Below are 14,223 nucleotides of genomic sequence, written 5' to 3' on the forward strand. Positions count from 1 at the left end.
GCAGCCGCCCGACAGATGGTACGACAGGGCCACGGTGGCTCTATCATCGCCGTTTCTTCAATTAGTGCCTTGCAAGGAGGCCGAATGCAGACCCATTACACGCCGACAAAATCAGGGCTTCTCTCGATGATTCAGAGTATGGCAATTTCCATGGGCGAGCACAAGATCAGGTGCAATGCGCTGATGCCGGGCACCATCAAGACGCAGTTGAGCGAGGAAGAGATCAACGATGAGGGGAGGAGGAAGGCTCTCGAGGCCAAGATACCGCTAGGTAGGGCAGGAGATACGCAGGACATGGCCGGTCCAGCGGTCTTTCTGGCTTGTGAACAGATGAGCGGGTTCGTGACGGGCGCCGGACTTTTGGCCGATGGAGGAATGTTCGCATATCTCCAATAGTTACACCCTTTATCAGGACTCATTCAATCAGGTATATGATTGAAGGAGTACAGGACGCATCAACCTTGGCATACGAAGTACCTCAAAACCCGGCGCAGCTCCTTGAGATGAACGAGGGTGCTCATACTTTACCCATCCGGCTCCGGAACGATATCGACGTCGGTATGACGGAGTTCGGTTCACTCCACGAGAAAGAAAGATCAGAATGGCGTCCATGTTGAGTGTAAACATCGTTCAACTGCGCTATCGCCTTTGCGGAGACACTTAAGTATTGGGGCCCATATTTCTCGAGGAATCCTGAAAGGACTAAGCCAAATACGCTCAAGTGTGGCTTTTGCTAATGGCCAATCGAGATTAGCCTGTTATCACCGTCTATGCTGGCCTACATGACAATATGAATAGCGATTGCCTAAAAACTAGAAGCTCACAGCGGACTGAGTTATCCCACTGAATAATTAGAGGAGGGAGTATGTCTAAACATTGGGACGCCCATGAAAAGTCCCACTAAGATTCAGGGAAGGGCATTGTCGACAGGAACTTGGAAGATGATTGAAGCGTCAACTGGTTGAAGGGGGTATCACTAGGCCACGAATCACTCCCTCCCTGGCCACTTCCCAACAGGCCGAATTAAGAGTCGCAGCAAAGCTCAGCTTCGGTTCATCGCTCGTGCAAGGATGCTCTGTCAGACTCGGTGTAGCGCTCCTCCGGGACTTCGTATTCCTCATGCAACTACATCCTTTCAACCCTGCATCACATGTCTTCGACTTCAGCCGTCCTGGCCTCCAACTGCTCTGCACTCTCACAATAAGCACAAAGCTCTTTGGCCGAGATCTGGACAGTGTGGTCGACGAAACCCTCGAAACGATCGACAACGGCTTGAGGCGCGAATTCGCTGAGCGAGAAACTCAACTCGGCGTCCAGATTGGGCACACCTTTCTCATTCCGAAACATCTAGACGTCAAGTTAGCACAGAAAATCACCGAAATAAGGTAGGCTAGCTTAGTTCACGCTCACCTCACGGGCAGTGCATTCTGCATGGACCGATTGTTTTCCATCTTGAGTAGTCCATTGCGGTTTCCAGACAGAGAAAGTGGCCTTCCTGCTCTTCGCACCCTTCTTGCCCCCAAATTCCATCTCAATCCCAATCACAACGTGAATTTTTCCGCTGGAACCACAAATGTAGTCGTTTGCAAGTTGTTCCAAGGCTTCCGCTTTCTGAGAAGATGCAATTTCGATGATTACGCCCGGATAGGCAGCGGCAGGATGTCTAAAGGAGATGTCTGGATCATGTCGACTGTAGTGAGTGCCAACAGCCAGCTCGACGGTGGCAGAACCGCAGTCGCAGATTTTGTGGGCAAATCTTCCAGAAGCTTCATCTGGGCAGCGACCAGGCAGTGTGCGCAGGCAGGAGACTAATTTGTATCGCACCTCCGCTCGGATTACCTCGTGAGGGTTGGAATGCAAGCGGAGGACAAACAGCTGACTCGATCCAAAGTAGTCGCATCTGCAGTCGATCAGCAACCGTGCGCCCAAACAAAGGGTAACTTTAGTAGCATGTGTACTGCCTACCTCACTTTGTCTTCCCAATAACCATCGCCTTGGAAATATAGGTCAAGTGCTCTGAGGTCAGTAGGCGCCAAGGGGAATACCATCCAGGGTTGAAAGGTCCTGGGACCGAGACCGGACTTTCGGGCCTTGACTTCTCGAATGATGAGTTCCAGCGCTGTGTATGCTGGATCGAGGCCTTGTGGCACAGTCGACGAGAAGCCGTGGGGCGCAGTGATATGTCGCTGTTGAGGGGTCACAGTGGGGTTGCACAGATGGGCGCTGGATTGAGTCTCATGAGTCGCAGGAGTCTCAGGGAGCTCTGGGTGTTCGGACTCCATTTTGGACAAACCGCGTGTCTTCAATTCCATGTCGTGGTTATGTCCTTGATCAAAGGACTACACAACTATTTTATATTGTCACTACGGTCGACCATTGTGCTTCTTTGGACGCGCAAACACTGCTACGGTCGAACAAACCTGCCGTAAAGGCCATTCTCCGCTCGTCCTTGGCGAGTCTGAAAGCTTGAGTGACTGCACGTCGCATCACGTCGCATTCACTGTCGATGGAGAGCCTGCATGCCAAGAAAAAGGGATTCATGCACCTGGAGATGTGTCATGCTACATGAGTTCGACAGCCACGAGATGGGCTCGTGATCAAGGGCACGACGATGCCTGACAAAACCCGCCGTCCACGGAAAAGCCGCAGTAAGGGGATCAGAACCAAGACTGGGTGGTAAGTCTGTTCTTCAGTAAGAGACCCTGACCTAATTGCATCGTGCCTGACAGTCTCACTTGTCGCAAACGGCATCTCAAATGCGACGAGATCCGTCCTCGCTGCGGACTCTGCTCGAGGAGCGGCAAGAGTTGCACCTATCCGGAAGCCCAACCTCGTATGTCGGATATTGAAGGCGACATCCCTGATCTGTCGACACAATCTGCTTCAAGTGAACAGGCAGTTACCTCCAACCAGGCTACTGAAAGCAACCAGACTGGCCAGAGTCAGCAATTCTGGCAGACGACGCCGAATGGCGAACAACCAGTTGATCCAATGGAGAGGACCTTCCCACAGCATGAGAACTTTCGGCCGTCCGGCTTAGACTGTGGTGGCGTTCAGACTCAATCTCCGCTGCAGACGCAGTATCAGAATACCCGGTCAATGGGCGAAGAAATTGATGCTTCCACTAGCGGGGGCCCTCAACTCCCACCTTTTCAGGCGCCGGATCTATTTAGCAACAGCCCGGACGCCGGGACGGAAATCTCGTATGGCTCGCTGGTCGACGTGGCGACGGCACGGTGGTTTGGGATGCTGGCAACTGATGCAGACTTTGGGACCATCAGCACCGAAGGATACAACGTCCCTCAGGCCCAGATTCCTGCATCAGGCCAACAGGCGGATACCGCAAACTTCTGGAACACCTCGACCGGAAGACCGCCCTGGGCGCTCGCTACTGGTCACACCACTTGGGAAGTGCGACAGGGCTCTAATCAAGAAGCCTCGCGACAGAGCGTCCCGGACTATTCCTTGTGGAAGTCGCCGAATGCCCTCACGCTACAGGACAACGAGCAACACTTGTTCGAGGTATTTGTCGCCCGTATCAGCCACTGGATCGACCTTTTTGATCCACTGCAGCACTTCTGTACCCTCGTCCCTCGCCTGGCCATGTTCAATATCGGCCTTCTCGGGGCGATTCTGGCCCTCTCGATCCGATATCTCTCTCTCAATTCGTCTGTCGCCGCAGAGAACCTCTACGAACGTCACGACGCGCTCCGGTACTATCATGAGAGCTTACACTACGTCCAGAATGCCATGCAGTACAGCTCGTACCTCACAAGCCTCGAACTTCTCGCCACGGCGCTGATCATTTCGGCCTACGAAATGTTGGACGGCTCCCGCCGGGATTGGGAGAGACACCTTCAAGGCGTCTTCGGCATCCAGCGGTCCCAGGTCATCCACGGAGACACGGGCGGTTTGAGGGCCGCCGTGTGGTGGGCGTGGCTGCAGCAAGACGTGTGGGCCGCATTTCGAGACAAACGCAAAACCTTCACCTTCTGGAGGCCGGTCAAAACCTTCGGCGAATTGAACCCTTGGGAACTGGCCGCTCGGGCGGTCTTTGTGATGGCGAAGGTGGTCAACTACTGCGCAGAGATCGAAAATTCGGGCGAGGAAAACAATATTCAATCGAGAATTGATGCCGCCGATCGCCTGCACTCGATGCTGGACGATTGGGAGCGACACCTCACCATTGAGTTCATGCCGTTGCCGAGACAGACTAATTCGGGAGATGTCTTCAAACCTCGATGGATTCAGCCTCCTATGTTTGGTATGCCACAGACATGCCACAGATTTGTACGGTTCACTGACCGAACCCCCCAGGCGTCGCGATGCAGATGTATAATGCTGCCCGAATCTTGCTCGTCCTACACAGACCGTCGGGTGGCGGACTCAATGGCTTTATGCGACGACAGAAGCAACTGGACAAGTACGCCGAAGCTATCTGCGGAATTGCCGTCACCTTGACGGACTATGGATCCAGCGTCGCCTCTTCACAATGTCTCTTTATAGGTAGGTAGTCCAGTGTCCTTAAACCGATGTTTTCTCACCACTTCATTCAGCTGGAATGTGCACATCGGACGAACGCAAACGCCACGAAATTCTGAGACTCATCGGACTTTGCAGGCAGAGGAGTGGTTGGCCAGTGAAGCCCATGGACGACGAACTGAAGGCTATTTGGGACACTTCTGATGCCGGTTAACACTCCAGTCTCGTGATCACTCAGCGCACGGGCACTCCTCAAGCTCTGCCTGCCGAGCCGCAGATCTCCATCCACTTCGTCGTGAGCGCTACGACCTTTTGCACGCCTTGCTCCATCAGGGTCGTCTGTGGGATCCTCCCGGCATTTGCGGCCAGGTGTGCAGAATAATCCTCAAGTACGAGTTTGTTGACATTGATCTTGGTAGCTCCCGCCACGATGCATCGTTTCATCAATTCTGGTGCGAACCCATTCGTACCGTGGAGAGCAATGTTGACTTTTCCCGTCAGGTGTGCTCGCAGCTCCTCCAATCTGGGACCAGTCAGTGACGCATCCCCTCGGTGTCAGCGATCATACCTGTCGAAGTCAAGATTAGGTCCCTGAGGGCCGTATTCGCCGTGAATATTACCGATTGCCGGCGCCAGAGCATCGACGCCGGTCGCCACAAACTCATTGGCTTCTTCGATTGTGGTCTTCATTCCTTCTAACCCGGCTGTGTCCATGACACCGTCTTCACTTCCTTCGATTCTACCCGGTTCTGCTTCGGTCGCGATGCCACGCTCCTGACAATACTTGACCAGCTCTTCCGTCTTCGCCAAATTTTCAGCCTTCTCGTGATGAGACATGTCGACCATGATGCTGTCAAACGGCAATGTGTCGGCGGCCCGCCTGATGAGCGCTTCATCCTGCGCGTGGTCGAGGTGTATGGAGATTGGCACGGTTCCGCGCTTGGCCGCATCGGCCGCGGCGCGGATGAGGACACCATCGGAGAATGTGATCGCCCAGGGGAAGAATTGGATGATGAGTGGTGAACGGGCTTTTTCGGCCGCTTGAACCAATCCAAGTATATGCTCGAGGTTGTAGGCTATCGCCGCCACCACGCCGTATTGGCCTTGCTCGGCCTCGCGCAGAATTTGAAGATGTCGATTGCTTTGTCGCCATGTGGCCTGCGCTGTGTGCCGAGCCATCGTCGTTGGGATTGTATCTCGCCCTTCATCTATGGAGTCGGGAGGTGCATATAATCTCTGTATAAGGGAGTAACGCCCGCGGAAGGCGGGCGACAGTTCGGTAACAGGGTGATCGGGACAAATCCCGAGGGGTCCGTCTACGGCTATTGAACCAAAAGCCATCGCCATTAGCCGATAGTCTCGAGACGGTCATTGAGGCGGTTTTCCACAGGCTCAGATCTCCTCATCCCCGCAATCGGAGCACGCAGCATAACAAATTCTCGACCTTGCCGGGACATCTCTATCGGCGAGAACATGGAGCACTTTCAGGTACACGATCCAGCCTTCCACACGCTCACAGGGGACGCCCCCAAACTCGAGCTCCTGCTCGAGAAGGATTACCCTTTCGCTCATGAAGCCGGCGTGTTTATTCCCGAGAAAAACGAGCTGTTCATCACAAGCGGCCAGTTAGTCGACGCAGCAGGTCGTCGCAGAGTGCAGATATCCAAGATCATTTTTCGGCAGGATGGGAGCGTGCAGAGCGAGGAGATCAGTTGTCCCAGCGTCGAGATGGCCAATGGAGGTGTCAATTATAACGAGCAGAAGTGGTTGGTCTGTGCCCAAGGCTCGGGATCCGGCCCTGGTGGCCTCTACTTTGTAGACATCGACCCTCCTTACAAGGCCGAGCCGGTCGTGGCGGATTTTTACGGACGGCCGTTCAACGCGGTCAACGACGTCGTCGTCCACAGCGACGGAAGCATCTGGTTCACCGATCCCTGCTACGGCTTCGACGGAGGCTTCAAACCCAAACCGCGTCTTCCAAATCAGGTCTACAGGTACGATCCGACAACACGCGGCATTCGAGCCATGGCGGATGGGTTCGGCAGACCGAACGGGATCTGTTTCTCACCGGACGAGAAGACCGTTTACGTGACCGACACCGACTGGATTCGAGGGTTGGGCAACCTGGATGACACCAGAGCAGCTACAATGTGAGTATTATTTTTGGCGGCGGTATAAGGCTCGGGAGGCTCATCAATTTCATAGATACGCGTTCGACGTCCAGCACTACGCCGGCCAACCGTTCCTGACGAACCGACGGCTGTTTGCGTTCTGCGACACGGGCATTCCTGACGGCATCAAGTGCGACATGGACGGCAACGTGTACAGCGGATGCGGTGACGGCGTCCACGTCTGGTCGGCGGGGGGAGTTTTGCTGGGGAAAATCCGCGTGCGGGGCGGCGTGGCCAACTTCTGCTTCGGTCGGTCGGGGGAGATGTTTCTGCTGAATGAAACGAGGCTGTGGCGAGCCCAGCTGGCCGGGACGGTTCGCGGGGCCCTCCTCAAGCTATAGAAGCCTTCTAACGCAAAACTTTACCCGAGGTGTTTGGATAGCCGGCATTCCGTAGAGAAGAAGGTGGGTCGGCATAATTACCACGAGACGAGCATCATCAGCCTCGAGCCGAACACTTTTTAAGTGGCTCGCTGAATATCCACAACCCCCTGGCGTTTCCGCGTCTACGAACTAAATCCCCAGACGATGCAGGAAAGATATCGGCAACTGAAAGGCGATGATGCTGGTGGTGTCTGTGCTGCACGAACGGCACGGGCGCCGATCCGAGCAAGCTACATGAACGCGAACGTGCAGACAAGGTAAATAAAAACTCTCGCGAGCCTTGAAGGAATCCCTCTCGAACAGAACTTCCCACTTCGGTCCCTGTTCCTTCTGGCCCTCCTTTGTCTGTTTTCCAGCAAGTCTCTTGGTAGAATTAGTAAGTTGTTCGAGATTTCTTCTCCTCCATTCATGTCATGTCCTCCACGGCGCCTCAGACTCCTCTCCAGAATGGAGACGCCCAACATACCAATGGGACCAACGGCGTCGTTCCCGCCCCGAACAACTTGACTCAGAGCCCTCAGCCAGTGCAGACGCAAGTCACGCTCGCCGGCAAAGTCATCGCCAGTACGTCTCCTCCACGCACGGCTTATCAGCGGGGGTTTTCGATCGAGGTGTGCTGACTCGATGTTCCACAGTCACGGGCGCAAACCGCGGGATCGGCCTCGGGATCGCAGAGTGCTGTCTAGTCAATGGCGCCGCGGCGGTCTACTCGATCGATGTGGCCGAGCCGGGCGATGAGTTTCGCGAGGTGTCGAAGCGGTTCGCGGGCAGGCTCTCGGCCGTCCAGGCCGACGTCACGCAGGAGCAGAGTGTCAAGGTCGCCGTTGACCAGATCGTCGCCCAAGCTGGCGCGCTACACGGCATGATCGTCAACGCCGGACGGACGAATCACAAAGCCGCGTTGGATTTCTCGCAGGAGGAGATCGAGGCTCTGTTTGCCGTCAACGTCCGTCCCAGACCCTGTCCACATGGGCTCTTCTTTTCCTCCCTGGCTGACTGTTCTTCAGCTTTTTGGCGCTTTCTACTGCGCGCGAGTCGCCGCGCGGCAGTTCATCAAGCAGGGTACGGGCGGCGCCATTGTCTTCACCGCATCCATGGCCTCGTACCGTCCCAACAAGGTATGTGATCCCGTCCCACCCCCCTCTCGATCGTGGGTTGTCCGTCATGCTGATCTATACTCCGCTCCTCCAGCGCGTCCCGTCCGCCCCGTACGGCGCGTCCAAGGCCGGCGTGCGGAACATGACACACACGCTGGCCATGGAATGGGCCAAGCACGGCATCAGGGTCAACAGCGTCTCGCCGGGCCTGGTCAAGACGGCCATGACGTACTGGGTGCCCCAGCAGCCCGACTGGGAGCAGCAGCTGAAATACTACGGCGGCATGCCCCGGCTGGCCGAGGTGCAGGAGCTGGGCGGGGCGTACGTGTACTTGCTCAGCGACGCCGCGAGCTATACCACGAGCATTGACATTCCAGTGAACGGGGTGATTGGGAGTACGTATTATCCCTTCTTCCCGCGGTCCATTGAAGGTTTTCAAAAGCCGCGGAGGGAACGACGAGAGGAGCTGCTAACCCCGTATACAGTCTGCTGAGTTAAATCCGCGTCCTCTGTTCTCTTCAGCGTTCCTTCGCTTTTCATCGCTCGTAGTAACCGCGAGCCACGGCTAGGAATCAAATTTTCGGTTGCATATAAAGTCATCGAGATGTTGAGGAATCGTGATACTCGATTTGCCATTGTTGCTGAGGCAAGGGAAATGCGTCATGCGGACATGGTCGACCATCATCATTTTCGATTGCAACACACCATAAGCCCCCTCTTTGCCCTTGTTATTTCGAAGCACATAGTACTCAGTAAATCCTGGAGGGATGAATCCTAAAGTTGCAGAGCAAAATGCAATAATCCATTCCGAGGAGCACACTCGCCAATCTAATCAGCAGCAGATGTCATCATGATTGCTGCTGATCACAGTACGGGCTGTTGCAATCACCCAGTAGGCCTGCCCGATCTACGGCTTGATATTTTCGCGAGACCTACGTCCAAACTCCAAGCTTGCTCCTGATGCCGGAAAAGCTTATCTTACGACTTTCTCCCTGCTGGGATCCTGGACCAAAATCGGGTCTTGATTTCGAGCTCGCCACCCCCAGTTGTGCCTGCGGCTTCCTTAGGTTGTCACCTCCAGCCTCGGCAGCTGCCATCTGAGCCAACCTGATTCTCTTCAACGAAGGTTTTGTGCGACTGCCCCGAAGTCTGATCGCTTCGAGATTGTGGTCATCGAGGTGTAATGTCAGTGTCCAACCGGGCTTCACACGGCTTTCCCAGTCTTTGGTAAGCAGTATCCCATAAGAAGAGATGTTCTCGAGATAGGTGATTGTGAAATGCCCTTCTCGAATCGCCATTCCCATCGCTCGCAATATCTCAAAGCCAGGGTTAGAAGTGCGACCAGCCAAATCCAAGTCGTCGCCCATGACCTGGTTATACTCCGTTAATAAAAAGGCTTTCATAGCCTTCGAAAGAAGTCAGTAGCCATATAGCCGTGCGAGGAGTACAGCAGCACTTGCCTGCCAGGTACTAACAAGCCCATAAGGAATATCAAAATATGAGCCTAAGCTGTCGATGATACGAATCGTTTCTGTCTTTTTTGGGGTGCTTTCTGCGTTCTTCGCGGCTTCTGGCTGCGTCATTTGTCTGCTTCTAGATTCATCGGCGTGCCCCTGGGGTGCAACGATAACTGGTATCTCGTTTGATACTTTACCTTCTGGGCCCTGGAAGATTGCGCCACTCTCTGCGCTAGTTCTCGACGGTGAAGTATTACTCCCTGCAGCCTTGTCTGTCTGGTCAGGAGCCAGCGTGGCGGTAGTCGTGGCCTCGTCGGCCAACTTGATCACCTTCTTTTGTACCGCACGGATAGCGCCAAATGCCTCAAGCTGCTCTTCGTTATCTTCACGGTCCAGCTCGGAGTTAATCACATCATCGAGCTCGAGCAGCTTGATTCCGGTAAGACATTTGGGGACTTCATCGGCGTCGTTTAAGTCGTCAGCGTCGATGACACGGACTAGGGCCGTTTCTGTGGATAGCTGGCGCCGATCCTTTCCGGAGATTGCACCGATCATCGAATGAGATTTCGATGCCGTCGCTGGACCAGGCACGATCGCGCGTCCGTTGACAGTTCCCTCGTACATAGAAATTTGCAGCCTTGAGGACCCGACCCTAGAGCCGCCTCGGAGGAGGGTTTTCGCGTCCTCGATAGATTGGCATAAGATACTGGGAACCGACATTAAGCTAGATTTCGTCCAATACGTTGCTACTTACAACTGGACATGAGGCGGGTTATGGCCGCGAAGCGTCATGGCTTGCAGGAGAAGAGAGACGTTGCCCTTCAACGCGTTGAGAGCCGAGTGGTAGAAAAGAACTCTCTTCTTGTAGCCGAATGCCCACTGAAGTCGTACGCCCAGCTGCATCATTCGACTCGGACTATCCCGCCACTTGACGAGAAGAGGCTCTAACTCGACGAGCATCTTCTCAAATGGTGCCACAACCTGCTCCATCGCAACGTCCAGCAGTTCTTCTGTTGTTGATTGTGCACGCCTGGACACCGGTGGCGAGCTCTCGAAGAGATCTCCCAAGGTTTGGACCGTCTCCACGAAAAGGTGGAAATCGTTGGCAAAAATGCGGACGGCTTCTCCAGCGCTGCCGACCTCCTCGCCGAGATCGTGGAGACCTTTCGCCACAGTCCAGCCTACCTGAGCTAGACCCAGGACACTAGCAGCAAGCCCTACTGCTTCTGCCATGCCGCCCGAGTCTCACAAATCTACTAGAAAATACAATAATATGAACGCCCGAAGACACTGCGGCAGGTGAGGTTGCAAATGCAAAATGATCAGGCTGAAGATAGTGCAGCCCGCCAGTGCCTCGGCGGAGAAGTTGATATTTAGGTTCCTGACGGCTTGGCGCGAAAGCTTGGTGGCAGTTTAAAGTACCTTAGCCGTTAATCAGTTTCATAGCCACGTTTTAGATTGCCAGTCCTAGGACGGAATTACACGTACCTTGGTACCTACTACCTAGGTATCCAGTGATTGTTTTGCAGATGTCTCTCCAAGGAACTCAATTGGTTTGGTCTTTACAACATGTAATTGTCAGAGCTGCTTCTGTGTAACCTAAACGGGTTAGGCTCCTCAGTCACAGATCCTTTATTGCATGAGCTGGGTCCAGAGGACGTAAGGTATATGTAGTCAAGTAACTGAAGAACAGTATAGTCAAGCAGATGTCATGAGTTGGCTACGAGGGAACGTAACTATGGAAGGGTAATGAGCGGGGCTATATACTTGTGAGGGTTTCCCGAAGAGGCAGTGGGAGATGGTATGTTAGTATGTTGATATGGTCCATGCCAACATATCAACATATCATGGGTTTCCCTTTTTTTTTTTTAAATCATCACGTGGCTCAGCCTCGTTCCTGCCCTGGTCTCGCCAGGCTGTCTGATCTTCGGCAGACCTTCTCCTTAACATCCTGCTCCTAGGTCGCATGAGAGGCCGTCTCTAACAGTAATCCTCAGGTGTAGTTCAGTACATGTTGGATTGCTGATGATGGAAAAAAGCAATTTGGAAGCACGGCAAAGCCGGCCCATTCAGCCTTTCACTTACAATTGGCAAGAAAAGCTCCTTGTATGTGTGGAGGGGAAGGCGGTTTCGGGGCTTGGTCCTCTGCCAGCGAACTGCGTCGAGATTCCTTGAAAGTCCGACTCGAAGATGGAGTATAAGACATGTAGGTGGGCAACTCTCCTTTCTCGTGAGGACGAGTTCGAGGAATAGTAGAGTTGAATAGGCTGGGAGTCTTGTGAGAGCATAGTCTCTTAGGTTGTTATTAGCTATGTACCCTGTATGTCTATCCCGATCTATATATAAACGTACATGCATTTCCATTTCGCCCCACACTCAACTTCAAAAATGAGGTGTGCTCCAATGCCATCCTCCATAACAAATCTCTCACGCTGCCGCGCCACAGTGAAATGATGCCGAATGACTGCAATGGACCTTGCTTGCCACTCTTCGCCGGTGACTGAGCGTCAGAGTGGACTCCTCCAATAAGTGAAAGGAAAATCCATGTGCAAAAGAAGAATCCACAACGTTTGCGATCGTCTGCAAATTGGTCGACCTGCAGAGGTCAAATTCATGACACCAACGTATACGCGCTTCGCTGTCGGATTCTTGGACCATATTTGTATAGGACCCAAGGGATGGGCAGCAAAGCGATGGTGACAAATCCCAATAGGCTGGTCGCCCAAGCGACGCCCATGCCGCGATACCTGCTTCCAGTCAGTAAAAGGCGAACCCCAGCAGGACAACAGCCTCTGAGGGATAGATCAACTCACATCTGCACTGTAAATAGGGGAAACACCGCGCCAATCACGTATCTCAAGAATCCATTTGCCGCGGCGGCACTGGCACCCGTCAACGGGCCGTACGTGTCGATGAGATACAAGACGCAGGAGCAGAAAACCAGAAGATTGCCGATACCAAACGGAATGGTTGCAATGATTGGCGAGATCCAATGTATCTCCTTCTTAGCGGTCCACGCAAACCAGAACAGTCCGACCGGCAGGAGAAAGGAGCCAAGCATTGCAGCCCAGAGTCTTTCCTCCGGGGGCAAGGGTGTGAAATCTCCTTGCGATCTTCTCTTGAGCGTTTTCTTCCGGTATATCAGGCGGTCGATGAAAATGAAAATGAAGGTCGCCAATACGGAACCTAGACCTATTCCCAAGAACACCAGACCCGATTCACCGGTGTTGAAGTGGTAGACCTGAATCTCGGGGTAAGGCGACTGGAACACGACGGGAAAGGCGGCAAAGAATCCGAATAGGACACTGAAGTTGAAGGCGGTGTAGGCGCTGAAGAACGCGACTATGGATTCGGTGAAGAGCATCGTCAGCGGCCTCATAATCGTGACGACCAAAACGAACCGAAGTTTCGACATGCCAGGTGGCAGTGGGTTCGGCGGAGGCGGGAGGCCAAGTTTCTGTGCTCGCTTCTTCAGGATGATTTTCTTGTACGTTTCTCTCTGAGGGAGTGAGATGGCGTAGGCGATGACTCCCCAGAAAAGGATCAGCCATTGTGTCCAACGCCAGCCTTTCTTCATAGTAACAAATCCACCCAACGTAGGTCCTACAGGTGCCAATATTGTTAGCCAGCCGCCCACTTGACAGATAGAGAGTTACACACCTAATGCAGGGCCCAAGAACGGTGCCAGCAAAAACACCGCGCTGGCAACGGCGCGGTGAAGATGGGAGAATAGGTCAGAATTGGTGCCGGCCCCAACGGCCAGACAGCCTGAGCCCAACAGACCCGCAAAGAGGCGACAGATGACGAGGGATGCGTATGATTTCGAGAGACCGGCGCCGAGAGACAAGAGGAGAGACGGCGGGAAGAAGCACCAGTAGACTGCGCGGCGTCCGTAGGTTTCTGAGAGGGGAGCACTGAGGACTGGGCCGAATCCCAGACCCATCACGTAGACAGTCAGAGGGACTAATGCGGCTGTAGTGCTAACGCCAAAGTGGCGAGCCACCTCTGGTACGCCTACGCGAATGTCAGAATGAAGCAATCCTTTTTGGGCAGGGCTCATGCTCACTGGGAGTATACACCGAGGAGCCAAAAGTACTGTCTCAGGTTAGCCTCTTCGCAACGGGTTCGCCATCATTGTTCCACGTACATGGTGAAGCATTGCAGTGCAGGGACCAGAGTATGGTAGATTTTGATGGGCAAGGGCCAATTCAGGGGATTATCTGGGTCGTCTTCACCATCCCAGTCCTGCGCTGTTGTTGGGACATGGTTGGAGCGGCCACTTCTCGAGGTTCGGTGCGACGCTTTGCTTGCCGTCTTCTCGAGGTCAGGTTGGATCGTGGCAATGGGAACAGGGAGCGAATGGACGGAGGAGCTGTCTGAATCAGATTCGCCCATCTTCTCCGTCTCAGCGGTGTGTTCGTCCTTCGCTGAGGCTGACATAGAGGCACGCGTGAGTTCGAGCACAGCCGAGTACAAGAGTAGAGTTGCTATAGCCAATGTGGCCCCAATGTGTTCGGGGAGATGAAAATGGGTGTCAAAAAGAGAGCTTCGGAGTCCGCTGGCTGTATGCGACGAAAAGAGCACGGCAACTCACGGTTACAGCAGGCCGATGTTGAAATTTATATGGATCGCT

General features: G+C 53.9%; 6 protein-coding genes across 6 annotated transcripts; 3 read left to right on the forward strand and 3 right to left on the reverse strand.

Annotated features, from left to right (window-relative positions):
• Nucleotides 1-870: 870 nt before the first annotated feature.
• Nucleotides 871-2,307, reverse strand: PV07_07751 (uncharacterized protein). Its single transcript, XM_016394864.1, has 3 exons — nt 1,966-2,307; nt 1,411-1,900; nt 871-1,347 (listed from the first exon to the last, which is right to left on the reverse strand). The coding sequence occupies exons 1-3, from the start codon at nt 2,280-2,282 to the stop codon at nt 1,147-1,149; spliced, it is 1,008 nt and encodes a 335-aa protein (XP_016248283.1). The 5' UTR covers nt 2,283-2,307; the 3' UTR covers nt 871-1,146.
• A 528-nt stretch (nt 2,308-2,835) lies between these two features.
• Nucleotides 2,836-4,696, forward strand: PV07_07752 (uncharacterized protein; the record flags this gene model as incomplete). Its single annotated transcript, XM_016394865.1, has 3 exons — nt 2,836-4,264; nt 4,318-4,506; nt 4,557-4,696. 3 exons carry the CDS (start codon nt 2,836-2,838, stop codon nt 4,694-4,696), a joined length of 1,758 nt encoding a protein of 585 aa, XP_016248284.1.
• A 38-nt stretch (nt 4,697-4,734) lies between these two features.
• Nucleotides 4,735-5,661, reverse strand: PV07_07753 (uncharacterized protein; the record flags this gene model as incomplete). Its single annotated transcript, XM_016394866.1, has 2 exons — nt 4,735-5,005; nt 5,051-5,661. The coding sequence occupies 2 exons, from the start codon at nt 5,659-5,661 to the stop codon at nt 4,735-4,737; spliced, it is 882 nt and encodes a 293-aa protein (XP_016248285.1).
• A 294-nt stretch (nt 5,662-5,955) lies between these two features.
• PV07_07754 (uncharacterized protein) lies at nt 5,956-7,075 on the forward strand (the record flags this gene model as incomplete). The annotated part of the gene is made up of 2 exons (XM_016394867.1): nt 5,956-6,632; nt 6,688-7,075. 2 exons carry the CDS (start codon nt 5,956-5,958, stop codon nt 6,992-6,994), a joined length of 984 nt encoding a protein of 327 aa, XP_016248286.1. The 3' UTR covers nt 6,995-7,075.
• Nucleotides 7,076-7,449: 374 nt separating this feature from the next.
• PV07_07755 (uncharacterized protein) lies at nt 7,450-8,631 on the forward strand (the record flags this gene model as incomplete). The annotated part of the gene is made up of 5 exons (XM_016394868.1): nt 7,450-7,600; nt 7,672-7,982; nt 8,044-8,154; nt 8,228-8,532; nt 8,619-8,631. 5 exons carry the CDS (start codon nt 7,450-7,452, stop codon nt 8,629-8,631), a joined length of 891 nt encoding a protein of 296 aa, XP_016248287.1.
• Nucleotides 8,632-12,026: 3,395 nt separating this feature from the next.
• On the reverse strand, nt 12,027-14,030 carry PV07_07756 (uncharacterized protein; the record flags this gene model as incomplete). Its single annotated transcript, XM_016394869.1, has 5 exons — nt 12,027-12,337; nt 12,404-13,193; nt 13,251-13,604; nt 13,657-13,685; nt 13,738-14,030. The coding sequence occupies 5 exons, from the start codon at nt 14,028-14,030 to the stop codon at nt 12,202-12,204; spliced, it is 1,602 nt and encodes a 533-aa protein (XP_016248288.1). The 3' UTR covers nt 12,027-12,201.
• Nucleotides 14,031-14,223: the final 193 nt, after the last annotated feature.

This window comes from Cladophialophora immunda, assembly GCF_000835495.1.
Source record: "Cladophialophora immunda strain CBS 83496 unplaced genomic scaffold supercont1.4, whole genome shotgun sequence".
NCBI classification, from domain to species: Eukaryota; Fungi; Ascomycota; class Eurotiomycetes; order Chaetothyriales; family Herpotrichiellaceae; genus Cladophialophora; species Cladophialophora immunda.

Bases quoted from the DNA above. Each gene is read 5' to 3' on its own strand.
- PV07_07751 (XM_016394864.1), bottom strand. From the start codon at position 2,282: ATGGAGTCCGAACACCCAGAGCTCCCTGAGACTCCTGCGACTCATGAG. The intron at 1,901-1,965 runs GTAGGCAGTACA...GATCGACTGCAG, and splicing joins TATTGGGAAGACAAAGTGAG to ATGCGACTACTTTGGATCGA. The intron at 1,348-1,410 runs GTGAGCGTGAAC...CTTGACGTCTAG, and splicing joins CAGAATGCACTGCCCGTGAG to ATGTTTCGGAATGAGAAAGG.